General features: G+C 50.9%; 2 protein-coding genes and 1 long non-coding RNA gene across 3 annotated transcripts in view; 1 reads left to right on the top strand and 2 right to left on the bottom strand.

The window, feature by feature from the left end:
• Positions 1 to 520: 520 nt before the first annotated feature.
• The window catches only part of LOC102574313 (claudin-4), a 29,776-nt gene continuing 13,918 nt past the window's right edge, over positions 521 to 16,378 (bottom strand). The window contains exon 3 of the mRNA XM_019486327.2: positions 521 to 4,491. Coding sequence (XP_019341872.1) covers positions 3,821 to 4,465 — 645 coding nt within the window. The 5' untranslated portion in view covers positions 4,466 to 4,491 and the 3' untranslated portion in view covers positions 521 to 3,820. The remainder of the gene's footprint in view (positions 4,492 to 16,378) is intronic.
• CLDN4 (claudin 4) lies at positions 7,263 to 10,238 on the bottom strand. The gene is made up of 2 exons (XM_006267928.3): positions 8,724 to 10,238; positions 7,263 to 8,689 (listed from the first exon to the last, which is right to left on the bottom strand). Exon 1 carries the CDS (start codon positions 10,234 to 10,236, stop codon positions 9,607 to 9,609), a length of 630 nt encoding a protein of 209 aa, XP_006267990.1. The 5' UTR covers positions 10,237 to 10,238; the 3' UTR covers positions 7,263 to 8,689; positions 8,724 to 9,606.
• Positions 12,605 to 15,088, top strand: LOC132244710 (uncharacterized). Its single transcript, XR_009456447.1, has 2 exons — positions 12,605 to 12,692; positions 14,434 to 15,088. It is a non-coding gene; the product is annotated as an uncharacterized LOC132244710 (long non-coding RNA).

Consider the following 16,378-nt stretch of genomic DNA (forward strand, 5'->3'; position numbering starts at 1 on the left):
TGCCAGCACAAGGTGTTTCCTGTAAGTGCAAAGCTGACTGGCAACACCTACAAATGGGACAGATCATGGAGCAGCATCATTGCTATCGTCCCCTAGCTTTCCAGCTGTGTTTATTTCCCAGCCTCCGGCCCAGGGGACCTCCTCTCCCACCAGCTAGGCCAATAGATGACCCACGTTCTACTGATGCAAGCTGGGCTAGGAGCCTGCCAGCTGGAATGATCACCAACGATTCCTGGCTGGCCACATATGCAGTGTAATTCTGTGGTATTGGCTGGCCCAGAGCTAGCATTGGCAAGTAAGAAGTGCTGGCCAGCAGGAGCTAGGGCCAGATAGGGTGCCACACATCTCCAAACCCAGCTGGGAGTGCAGGGAATCCAGGCATTAGCCTGATGCACTAGACAGACAGACTGCACCTCACCTGCATTTATGGGATGTGGCCTGCTCCCCAGTCCCCCTGCTGGAGCAGCAGATCCACTCTTGGGTGGTTTCCAGTGCTTCTTAACTGCAGCTCAAACGGAGCCTCTGTGGTACCAAAATGTTTATTACAAACCAGAAGAGATCAGCTAGGACAGAATGGAACAGGATCACAAAGAGCATGTCCCCATGAAGCCCTTACAGCCACCCAGACCTCACGCTGCAAGGCCCAGACTCCAAGATGTGATCCCATATTCAGAGATGCCCCTATGGACCGCTGTCACTCCACGCTGGAAGGAAAGAGGTGCCTGTTTGCTACCTCTGCCTCTGGCAGGGTGCCTTTTGCAAGGAGGACTCTGATTACCAGGTGGTGCTGGTGCCTGCAGCATTGTACAGCAATGATCCAATTAGGGGAACCCAGCTGTGCCACCCTGTCCTAGAGTGCCACCCAAGCAGGTGCTCAGCATTTGTGTAAGGGGCCTCAGGACCCCTTGTGTGGTACCCAAGATTAGTAATCATTTCTGCAGCATTTGTCTGTTTAAATTACAGTCAGTGTGTCACACCTGCATAAGCACAGGTGATTCCATGCTGAGCCCTTGCAGGGAGGGACGGGGATAGTTTGTGGAAATGGTAATTAAACTAAGCTTCCCCCTCATCCTGGTCCTGGATCCCCTCCATGTGCTGCGGTAGGAGAAAGAACATGCAGAATTCAGGGTAGATTTGCATCTTATAGACTAAATCAGAGATGTATATCTTAAGTTTTTATGAGCCTGAGCTCACTTCATCTGAGGTTGTGAAAGGACAAGCACAGAGCAGTGTATAAAATGGAGTGATTTGTGGCAGGGCTGGGAAAGGCAAACAAGTAATAAGAACATAGGGAGAAAAGGGTTGCAAAAGCTAGTCCAGCAAATGGGATAACCTATAGTCCCTGTTTAAACAATATTTAACAGTCCAGTCTGGATGATTTCTTGTTCTGCAACTTCTTGTTCAAGTTGTTTATTTAAAAAGTTTTGCTGTCTAAGAACAGCTACCCTGAGATCAGCAACACGTCCAGAGAAGTCGAAGTGTTCTCCCACAGACTTGTGTATCTTTCTAGAACTACTGTCAGATTGGTATCCACTTATTCTTGCATGTAGGGATTGTCCAGTCTGTCTGATGTAGATAGAAAAGGGCACTGTAAGTAGATGATGGTGTATATGATATTGGTAGAGTTGCAAGTGAATGAACCTTGGATATTATAATCTGTATTACTAGGTCCAGTGATGCTGTGCTCCATGTTGATGAGGGGGCACAGCTAGCATCTGGGTCCATTGCAAGTCCTAGTGGCATGGTGAGAATCAGAGTTAGGTAATGGAGCTTGGCTGTAGAGGATGGATCTAGTGCTGTGCTTAGGATGAAAGCTGGTGGTGTGAAGGAAGCTGTGACAGTTGGTTGGTTTCCAATACAATGTGGTGATGTAGCCATTGCAAACCTTCATCATGGTGTCTAGGAAATGAATTTGCTGGGTGGAGTGTTCCTGACTTAGGTTGATGGAGGTGTGGAAATTGTCCTAATGCTCAAAGAAAGAACATGGTCACCAGACACCCAGGAGGACAGAGAGGCTGGGCAGAGACAGGCCCATTGTCAGGCATCAATGGAATTTGTGTGTGTGGAGCAAGGTGCAGTTGACAGGCATGTGGCATGGGGTAATATGGGGAGGAAGCCTGTGGGGGAAAGACGTGGACAGTTTTTACATCCTCACTTTTTAGCATCTTCACTTGACCAAGAGACCTAGCCCATCCTAGCAAATAGAGGCCTGGCTTCAACTAGTAATTTCTTCATCACCTTGCAGCTGAACAACAGCAAAAAACACCTGAGTGAACACAGGCACATCACACTTCTCCCTATTCCCTACACTGCCAATCCAGAGAGGAGCACATCAAGATCAAGGCACTGGTGTCACAGTCCAGCCTAGCAAGTAGAGCCAGGAGGGGTGGGTGTTAGAGACAAGAATCAGGAACTAAATCCCAAGCCAGGGTCAGGATCTGGGAATCAGGCCTAGTTACCAAATCTGAGGGACACTCTGCAGAGCAAAGTCTAAGAACAGAGCCAAACTGGAGTCAGGAAACAAATCTGCAGGGAAATCCAAAGCAGAAATCCAGGAACAAACCAAAAGTAGTGTCAGGAACTGGGAAAGTTTGAGAAGTTTCCAGGACAGGCGCTGCTGCTCAGGGATCAGAAACCAGCAAGTTATGTAGCAAGGCTCAGGTGCTAGAGGAGTTCCTTAAATGCAACCCCAGAACCAAAGGGAAGGGGCTGGGGGCCAGCTGGCCTAGATTAGTTGTTAAGTTTGGCTGACCCACTTCCAAAGGGTAGGGGTCTGATTGAGCTTTACACAGCTAACCCAGTGACCCAGGCTGCATGGCAGGAGCCTTACACTTGGTTCCTATCCTCCAGGCTCTCCAGGGCACAGGGTACCCAGATCACTTAAAACTCTGGGGCGGGGACTGTAATTGGCAGGTACAAACCCCTGGTCCCATGGAATTCTGCAATAAGGTTAAAGCTTGTCTCTGCAGGAAGCAGAGGTTTCTGGGGTCTCATCCAACACTGGAGGGAACTACGGGCAATTGCAAACCTGTCCACTTTCCCTCCAGGGTGGCATGTGCTCCAGCTGGCCTTTGTTAACATAAGCATATCATAATGCTTGTTGTGTGCAGTACAAACCAGAACACCACACAGCACAGCACTCTACCATATGCGTGTTCCCCATGGAGAGGGCAGGAGAGCAACCACTAGGTGACAGAAGTGCTACATGCATGATGAGAGGGTGTTCAGAGGCTAGAGTGATTAGTACAGAACAAGAATGCCTGTGACACAGACTGAGTGTAGGGTAACAGTAGTTCAGAGTCTCATTACAGCCCTGGAGATGTGAGTTCCAAGCCCTTCTCTGGGCTTGAGCCAAAGGCTGTCCCAAGTTGGCTCTGCTATAAGGGGGAAAGCCAGCCATTTGTGCTGGGGAGTCCAAGTTGGCCAGATGTAGTGCTACCCACATCACTCCTGGTACACCCTTGGCTATAGAAACTGCTGTGCTGTAGCCATAGCAACCCAACGGGCTACAGGGCTCAGGAGGACCTAGGACCTGGCCTGGCAAAATATAAAAGTGTGAGCTCTAGCTGGGAAGGAGGTACACATGGGGTGGGTTATGGATGAGGTGGCAAGCACAGAGTAGAATGCAGCTGGAGAGGGGACACACACAGGGAAGGCTGTTCAAGCGGGGCAGGATGGGAGCTGCTACAAACTGCACATGTTTGGGCTTGATGCCCACCTCTCCATGGCCAGGTGCAATGGGACTCTGCAAAGATGGGGAAGGGGCTGGGTAAAGATATTTCCCCAGGGAGGATTCTTAGCCTCACCAAGGGCAGGGCCCTCACACATAGTTCTTCAGAGGGTAGCTGCCTGGACTGGAGTGCTTGGCTGCTCTGTACTTCACAGAGTAGGGCTTCTCCTCACTTGGAGGGCAGGAGCAGCATAGTATGGTCCCCCCAAACACCAAGAGGGCACTTGATGCCCAACCCACATAGATGGAGGCACCCAGCTCCCTCTTCAGGGCCTCTGGCACCATAGGGTTGTAGAAGTTGCTGATGATGGTGTTGGCTGACCAGGACACGGGAATGAGCAGCCCCACCCCAGCCAGGATGAAGATAGCACCCGCAGTGATGGAGATCTTGGCCTTGGCTCCCTTGTCATCCACACACCGGGTGCATTCGGCCCCAAAGATGGAGACAAGAAGGGCTAAGAAGGCCACCACAATAGAGGCCACAACGAGGGCACGGGCAGCCTGCAGGTCCGAGGAGAGGTCAAGCAGCGAGTCGTAGACCTTGCACTGCATCTGGCCTGTGCTCTCATATACACAGTTCATCCACAGCCCCTCCCAGAACACCTGTGCCACGATGATGTTGGAGCCGATGAAGGCTGTCACCCTCCACATGGGCAACGTGCACGTCAGGATGGTGCCCAGCCAGCCCAGCACTGACAGTGCCAGGCCCCCCATCTGCAGGGCCAGTACCGCCATGGTGTAAGGGCTAGGCACACGCTCACCTGCCAGGAAACAGGGGAAGAGAGCCAGTTAGAGACACAGCACCGCACTCCACACTCCAACATGGGGAAGAGCCTCTGCCCTTGGGACCTCTGAAGGGCAGAGGTCTCCATTCCTACAGACTCAAAGCCTGCCTGGCCCAAAACGGGGGCTGCCATGGCACTAGGTGGGCTCCACATACTGGAGTCCTATCCACAGCTCTGCCAGAGCCTCCCTAGTCACTCTGGCCAGCCTGTACCACACCAACCCCCATGTACAGTACTGGCATAGGTGGTATTTGGGGCTGCTGTTGGGTTTCTGCACCATAGGTGAACTTTGAGGAGCTACATTTGGCATTATTATATCATCTAGTCTGCCCTCCTGCATAACACAAGCTCACCCTGTGACCCCTGTGTTGAGCCCAGAGACTTGTGCATGGCTAAAGTGTTCCTCACAGAAAGGCATCCACTGGAGACTCTGTTTCCAAGGGCCAGTCCTCCTTGTTTTTTAAATTTTAGCCTTTTGTCCAATTTGGATGGGTCTGACTTCAGCTTCCAGCCTCTAGCTCCTTTCTAACTTTCTCTGCCAGGAAGTCCTTTACTATCCAGTGTCACCTCCCCATGGATGTTCTTGTACCCTCCACCATGGCCAAGATTTTAAGTCTCATCTCTGTCACTTCATAATTCTGTGTACCTCTCAGCCATTACAACTGAGTGAAAGCTCCTGGGCCAGAATATGGCAGGCACTAAGGTAGGCACACAGCTCATCCTGTCAGCTGCCTCACCTTTGAGAACAGAGAGGCAAGTCTTTCTGCCCCAGGGGTTATGAGTTTTCTAACCACTAGAGACTGCTCTGCTCTTACAGCCAGGAACATAGCCCAGGAATCCCGCTCCAAAATGCTCCATTGCTGTTAGCAAATACGTGTGTAACCCACTGGTAAAAAAGGTGTTAAGATCCTTTCAGTGCCTGACCCATGAAGGGGGTAACAGCCTCCCACTGCTACCAGCTACTCATTCCACAGTAGAGGTCATTTAGTTAAAAGTTAAAAGCAACTGAACATGAGTATTTCTATTTTAAAATGTTGTACAACCTTCACTAGAGACACTACAGACTGCTCTTGTCTCAACATCCCTTTCATGCTTCCTTTCTCTTCCTGCCCTGGGTCCAGTATTATTATGTTCATTAATAATTTGAACAATGGGACTGAGTGCACACTTAGTGAGAACATGGGGTGGGACCAAGCGGTGGTGTTGTAGAGAAAAAAAACCTTGGACTTCCCAGCTTTTCCAGTCAGTAATTCTAGCGTGCTCTAAACAGGGCCGTGGGAATTGTTAGGTGCTGCCTTCATCAAGCACTTTCATTTCCTGGAGGGTTTTGGTTAAGAGCTGGATGGCAGAACCGTTCCCATAGCAATGGCAGAACATCAAGCCGGAGGGGATCTCTCACCCGCCACACCTGCTCAGCTGCAGCTGCACAGTGCAGAGCAGGTGCCAGTCAGGGTGTAAGACTGAGCAGCGTCACCGCCCATGGAAGCGTCTGCAGCCTTCTTTTGCAAGGCCCATAAAACTGCTCAGCAGTTGCAGGTAAACAGTTTCATGGTTTCGTCCAGCAATGGGCTGGCTCAACCTTGTTTCATTCAGGAATGAAAACAGGAGGAGCCATGCCAGGTGAATCAGTGCTGGCACGTAATTGCCACACTAGCTAGTGTCACCAAGCCCTGGAGGGCTGCACGCACCCTCCTGCTGTTGCAGTGATCACACTGCTCAATTATAAGTCACTTGTTTCTTTGTCACTGGTTTCAGTCTCGCCTACCTGCCTCCCCCTTTCCCTCTGGCTCCCTCTGTTTTCTTCCTCTTCCCTCTCCCTGCAGCACATTCTCCCACCTTCACAGCCTGCCTACACCCTCAGAGCCATTCTGGCGTCTGTCCTGGGTCCAGTATCAATATCTTCATTAATGATTTGGACAATGGGATTGACTGCACACTTAGCAAATCTGCAGACAACACCATGGGCACTTACACACATGTGGGGAGCCTGCTCCAATGTGCTGGAAATCCAGCGTGTCAGAGCAGACTCAATTAATCGAGTCTGCTGGAGCATGTAAATTGACGTGCTGTGGCAGCCCTGCACATCACATGTATCAGCAGTGCAGCACGTCTCTGCGCTGAGAAAATGGCGGCAGCGCGCTTTGAAATAAAACACATTCGATGTGCTTTAGTTCAAAGAGCACTGCCGCCATTTTCTCAGTGCGGGGACATGCTGTGCCACTGATACATCTTATGTCAGGTGCTTTTAATTAGCATGGCTCGCTAATTAAAAGCGCCTGGCACTGCATTGGAAGCACATGTAAAAATGCCCCATGTTGGGTGCAGTTGCAGATAATCCAGCGAGTAGAGCTAGGATTCCTCATCCCCTCCTGCTCATCACCAGCTGCCTCTCACTCCATACTCTGTGCATGAGGCCTCTGGGATAGTTTCTATTGTCTTCCCCTCTCCCACCATCAGGTTTGGTACCAACAGCTAAGGGAGTACAGGATGGGGTCAGAGTGATTCTGGAGGGGGTGAGGGGAACAGAGGCCCAGATTGGAGAGAGTCTGGGCAAGGGGGAGGAGGACTGGATATATTTCAAGATGATGGTTTCCAGGGTATCCAGGCCTCCGGTGCTGGAGCTCCCAGAATCTCCACTCCGGGTCCCCTCCAGAGGTGCCTACAACGTTCTTAAAGAAGCTGGTATGGAAGAAGGTTCCTGCTCCAGACTCAGCCAAAAGGTTAAAAAAGTCACAACACAGCAGGGCTCTAAGAAGCTACAGTTTAATGTAGAAAATTATATCACATTGTAGTTAACAAACACTGGAAGGAAGATTGTACAACAGCTTGTGAAGGGGGAGAGCCCCAGACTGTGGAGCAAGGAAGGACACAAGGTCCTGTATCACCAGCACCCCACCAGCCCCTCTTGCACTGCCCTGCCACCTTCTGATACTCTCAGCCTCCTGGCTAGCACCCCTGGAGTGCCTTAGCTCCTCTTGGCATCCCCCAAATTCCTCCCCAGGCGGTCTGCCACTTTTTGGAGCTCCCTTATCCAGAGGGGACACTTAGAGCTCCCTCATGGAGCCAGTATGGTAGGGACAGAGCAACTGGCAACCAAGGCCTGCCCACTATGTGGGTGCTATGGCTGCCTGCTGCAACAACTTTGTCCCTCCCCTTGGGTGCCACCCAGCTCACCGATTAGACCAACCTCTTGGTGGCTCCAGCCAGTGGTACCTGCAAGGGGCTGCACACTGTGATATACCTGGGCATCCCCAACAGACAAGCAGAGAAAGCCTGGGCTCAGGGGGAGCCCTGCACTGCAGCTCCAGCTCTCAGGCTGCTCACATCCCAGGGAGGCTCCCAGACATAGCCACCTAAGGAAGTCCCTGTCCCTTCCCTTCTGCCTTGCTCAACCTGCCTGGTTCTGCTCCTGCCTCCCAAACCGGTTTTCCCAGCTGGGCTGTTGCCTTCCAGCCCCCACCATGGGAACTCCCCCACCCATAGGTACCACTGACAAAAAAGGGACAGGTACACAAAAACAGGCCCCAAAATTGGTCAGAGAAGCAGCATGGGCAAGAGGCAGGCAGGGGGTGGGAGATGCACAGCCCCTCCAAAGCCTGCCAGACCAGCTGCTGGCTCCGACTGGCAATGACACCATGGCAGAGACCGTGACCACACTCAAAAGGATCTATGTGCATCTCTACAGGCAACCTGCCTGGTGGAGACACAGATGACCCCAGCAAGAAAGCTTACACTGGTTTCCCAGTGACCAGCAGAGAAAGTGTCACCCCTGTGGAACAGCATCTGCTCTAGGGCTCATGCCAGCACAAAACACTGTGAACATCATCCACCCCCACCCTCCCAGCACTCTCAACAGGCCAGAGGGCAGACACTGACAGAGAAACACAAAGACAGTAAGACAGACACACCGGCACTGTGACAGGGAGACAGACAGACAGACATGACAACATGGAGGCACAGGCAGAAAGACACTGAGACAGGCACTGCAGCAAGGAGACATGGAGAGTTAGACATTGAGACTGTCACTCAGGCAAACAGACAGACACTGTGACAGCCTAAGACTCAAATGAGACAATGGAGATGGAGCTAGCGAGACTCAGACACATGGATGGACACACAGAAGTGCCCTGTGGCTGTTTCCCTACTGAGGGACTCAGAAGTACAGAGCACAGCCCTCTTGTCAGCCCCTGTGGCAGGACCCATCATACCTGCTGTGGCCCTAGAGGAAGCCAAAGACACTGTGTCCTTCCACTGGGGGTGACAGGAAAGGCCTAACAGACAACATAGCCCTTCCACCCTCTGGCAGTGACATGCCCTCTGCTCCCAGCTGCACCACCCTGGCTCCATCTCACCCTGCCACAGACATCAGGGCAGCCTCTTTCTGTCCCAAATGTACTTGGATTAAAGAACAAGGGAAACAAAGAAGCACCTGTAAATGCTGTCCCACCCTCCCCCTATACCCCTGCACACATTCTGACTGCCAGTCCCCATGCTTCCACCCTCACCTATTCTCACATATGGTCTCTCAGGCTCATCCTAACCCTGGTACTTTGGGTGGGCAGGCGCTGCTGGAGCAGGAGAAGGGCTGTCCGCCCATTCGGTCTCTGGCAGTGTTCGGTGGCAAAAAGCCTCGGGGCTGAGTGGTGAGCAGACCCTGCGAGGAAGGCTGGTTGCGCGTAGGTGACCTTGGATTTCAGCAGCTCCTCGGCTCCAGCACAAACAAGCTGCAGTGGCAGATTCTTAGCACTGGGGACTGCACAGCCACCTGCTGTGTAGCAAGGATTCTCTGGAGCTGTGCCTGAGCAGCTGGGATTTTCAGGGACCTCTGCTGTCCCTTGAAACAGAAAGCTGCCATCTTCTCAAGCTGGAAGCGTTGTGCCAATTTGTGTGTGTGGTCAGGCTTGGGGCCAGGCTGCAAAGGGGAGAAGGTAGCTCAGTGAAGAGGCACACAATTTGATGATCAGCATAGCAGAAGGCCTGGTCAGGATGGATCTGTGCAGGATGGAGGCTTCTTGGTCACTTATGTGGTTGTCTTGCTGGAAAGAAAACAAGCGTCCTGGGTAGAGGTGGAAGTTGAGGGCAGATGCAGCCCTACACATAATTGCTGGCTGGCACTGAACGAGCAACTGTGTACATGGCAGAGTAGGGCTTCTCATTTTTGGGGGGGCAGTTGCAGCAGAGCAGCCCCCCACCAATGAACAGAAGGGCAGATGCAGCCCAGCCAATGTACAAGGAAGCACCTAGCTCCCGCTTCTGGGCTTCTGTGACCAGAGGGTTGTAGAAATCCCGGATGATGTTGTTCGCCGACCAAGAGACAGGTATGAGGATCATGAGGCCAGCAATAATGAAGATGATCCCTGAGACGATCATGATCTTGGCTTTGGAAGACTCATCCTCCACGCAGTTGGTGCATTTCCCTCCAGCGATGGCCAGCAGGACGCCCAGCACAGCCAGCACAATGGCGATCACGACCAGGGCTCGGGCCGCCTGGAGGTCCTGGGGCAGCGCCAGCATGGAGTCATAGACCTTGCACTGCATCTGGCCCGTGCTCTGCACCACACAGTCCATCCAGAGCCCCTCCCAGATGATCTGGGCCACAACGATGTTGTTCCCAATGAAGGCTGTCACCCGCCACATGGGCAGGCCACAGCACAGGATGGTGCCCAGCCAGCCGATAACAGACAAGGCAATGCCAAGCACCTGCAACCCCATGGAAGCCATCACTTGCTGCTCTCTGCACCTTCCCAGCAAAGCCTGAGCTCTGGGCTCCTGCTCCTGAAATCTGTGACAATGATCTGCAGCTGGACCATTTAGAGAAATTATATGTCTTGGCAGGGGTGGAGCCTCCTCCCCCTTGCTCCATCCAGTCAGCAGACAAAGGAGTAGAACCAGTTCCCCAGGATTCTTCAGCACTGCATTCTTACCACAGCAACAGACACTTCAGTCACAAGTCACTATTCCTGCTGCTCCAGCAGCCCATAGGGCTGGGCTTTGTCTCCCTGCCTTGGAGCTTGGCTTTCATCCTAGGCCATTTAGCCAAAATGCACTTTCCCTGAAGTTTTTCTGGCCTCCCAGCTGGAAAATGCTCCCTCCCTTCCACAGACCTATTTGCTTTTTCATCAGAGTTGTGGGCCTAAGCCCACCATGTTACTTAGTGCCCCCCACTACTTGGGGGCCACTGAAGACAAAAAACACAACTGAGTACAGGGGACAAAAAAATAACTAAAGGATGTGCAAGAGCTCTCTCCCACAGGAGCACTGGTGGGACCACAGCTGGAGTACTGCGTCCAGTTCTGGGCACAGCACTTTAACAAGGATGTAGACAAGCTTGAGAGAGTCCAAAGAAGGGCCACCCATATGATCAGAGACTTACATGGTAAGCCATACAAGGAAAGGCTGAGGGGCCTGAAACTCTTCAGCCTGAAAAAGAGAAGGCTGAGAGGGGACTTTGTAGCAGTTTCATTCTACATCAAAGGCTCGGTGAACAACTGTTCACCAGGGCATCCTTGGGGAAAACCAGGAGTAGTGGCCACAAACTCCTGTAAAACCATTTCAGACTCAACATCAGGAAAAACTTCTTCACAGTTAGGGTGTCCAGACTGTGCAATAAGTTCCCCCCAGAGGTGGTGCAATCACCGACTCAGGAAATCTTCAAGAGGAGGCTGGACAGTCATCTTGTTGGGATCACTTGACCCCAGTTGTCTTTCCTGCTTGGTGCAGGGGTCTGGACCTGATGATCTTCTGAGGTCCCTTCCAGCCCCTAACAATCTATGAACCTATGAATGAAGCAGGGTATCAGAGAGCAAACTCTGAGGGCACTAGTTTCAAAGCTGGTGGAGGGTAAGTATGTGCATGGGACCTCAGAGCAAGAGCCTGGGAGCCAGGAGTCCTCGGTTCTATTCCCAGCTCTGTCACTGACTTGCTATATGGCCTCTGTCAAATCCCCTAACCTGCCCTTGCCTCAGTTTCCCCCATGAAGATGGGGTTTACAGCTCTGGTTCCCCTTGCAGGAATCCACGCTCTTTGTCCAGGACAGGCTCTCCCCAAATGCCCTGTGTCCCTTTCCCCACTGGCCAGCCCTTCCTTAACACATCCCAGCACACCCAACTGGAAACCTGTTCCCACATCCCATCTGGCAGTGGCCTCTTTCAGGGGCCTTCATTTGTCCCAGGGCAGCTGTCAGCATGAGTGTGACTCAGGTCTTGAGGATAGGATGTCTTTCATCCCGCCTTTCAACAAGAGCCCCAAACCGGTCTGAGCTGCTGCAGGGATTGCCACAGAGATGGCTCAGTGGGGCCAGAGGAGGGGGAGGTTTCTGTGAAACAGCATTGTAGCAGGGGCCTTATAAGGGCTGGGACTACACAGCAAGCATCTCTCCCTCCCTCCCTAGCTCTTTCTCAGCATGGCATGTGTGTGACACAGAGAGAGCCTGGGGCAGTGGAAGGGGTGCAGAGTGGTGGAGGAAGGGCAGGGAGTGGTGACTGAGACACCTGCAAGGGACCCAGTGGTGAGTCCTAGCTATGGTGAAGTAGCTCTGATGTCTGGATGAGGAGGAGGGGGTGGGGCAGGGCTAGGCTGCAGTAGCCATTCAGGAAAGCTAATAGCTATCACCTCCTGGGGGCACAGGTACTGGCCTAGGAAGCTCTTACAGCAGGGCAAAGGTAGGAGGCTATGGAGGCCCCTGCCCCATCCCATAAGCAACATGGGGCACAGGGGATACACCCTCCAAGGTACTCTCACAGGATGGCGCAGCATTCCTGGCAGGGGGAAGCAGGCGGACTGTTACTGGTGACTTGCAACCTGAGCTCATGCCAGGCACGCAAAACAAATTTTGTGTTGCTTCATGGTGGGGGGAGACGCTGAAGGAGGGATGGAGAGCAAATAAGAGGACATGAGGCACCTAACAAGGAGAAAACAAAGGGGGAAAGCATCTGTTTCTTCCCTAAATCAAGCTGTCTGTTTGTCTATCCATCCTTCCCTGCTACTCACTGCCCAGGCACTTCCATCACGCCCTTCCCTTTGGTTTCTAGGCAGCTGCTGCAGAGGCTCAGGCCTGGAGGGCAGAAGGGGGAGAACCCCAGGAGAGCAGCAAGGCCCCAGGAACTAGCTCTACCCAGAGAGCAGGGGATGTCAGCACAGGCAAACAGGCTCTGGCAGCACAGCCACCAAGTTACACGGTAAGAACCTTCTACCTGGCACCAGAAAGTGCCACTATGACCCCCCCCACCTCTGGTCACCAGCACACCACCAGCCCAGCATTACTGGAAATTGCTGTATACTGGGGGTGCTGGCCAGCAGTGTGGGAGGTCGCCTGGATGCTGCCAAGTAAGCAATGGGGATCATTGACAGAAGTAACAAGGCCACAGGAAATGAGAGTGACAAGGACACAGGAAAATGTAGGGGAGTGAAGAGCCCTCATAAGTCAGACACTTTGCAGGGAAGCCACAAATGTCCTAGGTCAGTTCCAGAGGGATTGCAACAGCAGTCACACCCCACCTTGGCTGTGCTGTACATCATGAACTCTCATGAGGTCTGGCCAGAGCCCCCCAAACAGAGCCCCCCAAACACTATGTTCATCCTCTCTTTTCACCTGCTGCTAATTTAAGTGAGGAGGGGGAAAGAGAGGAAGGGTGAACAGCAACAGCCAAGCTCACTGCTCACAAGGAGCTCTGGCAAGAGCCTGCACTGATCAGGCAGTAATCTCAGAGCATAGCCAAAGCTGGGGGCAGGGTGGGAGCAAGGATTCACATCCATTTTGTCCCATTCCTGGATGCACTACTGCAAATGCTTGCAGTGTGGGAGAAGGGGTGGGAACTATAGAAGGGAGCCCAAGGAACATATTGCACAGGCCAGCTCCTCTCACCAAGACCAAGGCCCAGGAAGTTCAGCTTCATTACAGCCAGCTCTGAGCCTGAAGTTGAAGAAAATCAGTCATAGACATGAGAAGAGGGGAGGCAACCAACCAAGAAGTCTTTGTCTTGTTCTTCTCATGTCCTTGTCATAAACTAGATGCTTTTCCATAATCATGCACAAGCAATGGCTCTTTCTGTTGCTGTAGCAAGGTCCTCCTTCATATAGGTCTCACCAAGGAGTCAGCGAACAAGCATACACTACATGGTCTGCACTTCACCACACTCATATATATTCATGTCACTAAAGTAGCCCCATTTGATCACATTTGTTTTTGATCGTCCATTTGTGTGCACAGGTGATTCAGGCATCACCATGTTGACCAATCTAGATCCACCCCTCTTGGAAAGTCCTCTGGAGAGTCCAGGTCCATTTCAGACCTCCTGATTGCACATAACCTTTCCTTCCATAACCTCAGTCATCCCTGTTAGCTGTCATGTCCAACAGCACAGTGCTGATCACAAAACTCTTTCACATTTTAAGCCTTTTAGTTACTTCTGTTGGATCATAGAGTGGATACCTGAGATCTTCCATCTGCCATGATCTTTCTTTTTAGCTCACTACCTTTCTTCTGATATCAGGTGATGTAATGCCAGCTAATAAGTACAGGCTACCCTTTGGTGTTGACTTTAGACATCCCATTGGTTCACTACAACCGGCATAACAGTCATAGGAGAAGTGTTCACAATGTGGCCCCTGTGAGAATACAATGAACCTGTGAATTCTGCTAAAATCTTGACATCAATAATCCCAGAGCCAAGAGAAGTGATGTGCGGACAAAATGGATGGGAATGGATGAGGTAGGACTGATTTGTATGAAAGTCCAGAAACAACTGCTTAGCAGAGCATGGGCCAATGTAAGATGATGCTACACCCCCCACATTTTTCTAATCACTTTAAGCTCTCCATAAGGTGACCTGGTAGATCTCCTAGTCCTTTGAATGTGCTGATTTTCAAAACAGTCTCCTATGATTTCTTTGTCTTACAAAGAAACTTGTTTCCACACAGGTGCTGCCTCCATCCTGTTGGGTGGTGTCCTGTGGGTTCCCTGTGCTGCTCATGTGCCTCGTTTCTTCTCACTTTTATACTTGAAGCCAGATGACAGCTGAGGATTTTTTTCTAAGTTTTCCAGTTATGGGCTTGGCCCCCTCTGTCTAGATGTTTGGCTGTCTGCTCCTATTCCACAGCTGGCTAATTCTGTAGCTATCTTATAGGAGCTGTGCAGGGGAAGATCCAGGGAGGTGCAGTCACATCCAGCTTTGATTCCTGATTCACCCAAAGTTTAAAATCAACTGCCTGGCAATGGCAGCAGAATTTGTAATCAAGCAGCAGTGAGGAAGTCAGCTGATCATGATTCATTATAATCTACTTGATTCCCTCTAAGCTTCTCATTCCACAGGTGGTTAATGACCCCTCTCTCCTTTTTTAATGGCCTTGATGTTTCACTATTCAAGCTCTCCTTTCTTCTGCATTGCTGCTGTTAGCTGCTTCTGGTAATGTAACTCCTATTTCACACTTTAGACTGTTTTTCACTCTAGCTAAAATGTTAATTCAGGTGTAGAAATAGCTTTCATGAAAGTTAGATTTTATTTTATGAATCTGCAAAAGAGATGTACATTTAATTCTAATACCTACAGTACTAATAAAACATATTTTGATTACATTTTGCAGAGCTTGTTGTATTTTTATACCTGCTATATGATATAGCAAATGAACATACATTCCAATAAAGGTCTACTTGTTTTTACTTCAATCTTAAAATGGAAAATAAAGCCTTAGGCCCCTAGATTAGTAGTAAATATTCCAGTTTCTTTTTAACTGGAGAAAAATATATATTGTGTTATATGTGATGATGCACCATACCATTTACCATACATACCTTTTCAAGATCCTAGATCCATCCACAGAGCTGTGTCCTGCTGTAACAGACTGCTGGCTTTGCTGTAACCTTGTGAGCTCATGGATGGCTTCTTAATTATGCCAATTCTACATCTGTCCAGCACCAAAAGAAGTGATAATGCTTTCCTCTTTCAAGCAGCACACCCATCAGCTCCTTTCCCTCCTGTTGAGCATACAGCCTGTCAGCTAACAAACACTGTGGGCTGCTATCAACTCTAGGCAAGAGTGTGTCTTGTGAGGTTCCTATCAGCAGCCTGCATTTTGCCACTGGCCTCAGAATGGTTTCACTGCACATCACCAGGACCTGCTACATTTTCTCAATCTAGTTTCCTTATCAGCCAGGATTACACTGCAGCAGGCACCATCAGGCTTTGAATCAGTTCTGCTTTTAAGGCACCTCCTGATGCACATGGATGCCTGATCACATGACAGTTTTAGATCCTCCACCACTGGTTCCTCAGGGTTCACCCAGAGTCCCTCAGACTCTCAATAGATGTCCAGGGTAAGGGACTGCAACTCTTCTGAGCTGCAGCTTGTCAGCATTACTGCAGCTCAGTGCTGTGGTCCTGGGTGGCCTCTTCCTTGGTATCTCCTAACCTGCAATACGAACATTATTGTCTGCTGTCTTGACACTGGAGAGTCCCTTTAGTATTCATCTTCATTTATCCTACAGCACTTTCCCTACAGACCAGCCTTTTTTGTAGCCGGTAGTCTCTACCCACAGGCATGGAGCAAAGGCTGTCAGGTGGCTGGATGGTTCAGTTCTTGAAATCACAAACAGTGAACACTTGTGCCCAGATAGATTGTGTGTTGTGACCTCAATTGCTGACTAGTAATGACTTAGTGCTCTGTGCAGTGCTCTTGGGTCAATGCAGATCATCAGTTTACCTGAAAGTTTTCACCCATGCTCAGGCTGCTGGTCTCCAGCATTGGTTCCAGCACATGTAATGATGCCTCCTCTTTGAAGCCTTGCTGGTTCCTCCTTCAGCTGCTCCATCTGGGCTGATGGAATTCCACACCTTGGCAGTGTCACAAGCTGTGCTGGGGGTGGGCT

Source organism: Alligator mississippiensis, chromosome 14 (genome assembly GCF_030867095.1).
Source record: "Alligator mississippiensis isolate rAllMis1 chromosome 14, rAllMis1, whole genome shotgun sequence".
Taxonomy (NCBI): domain Eukaryota; kingdom Metazoa; phylum Chordata; order Crocodylia; family Alligatoridae; genus Alligator; species Alligator mississippiensis.

What these genes read in the sequence shown, in the direction of transcription:
- CLDN4 (XM_006267928.3), bottom strand. Translation starts at nt 10,236, where the DNA reads ATGGCTTCCATGGGGTTGCAGGTGCTTGGCATTGCCTTGTCTGTTATC.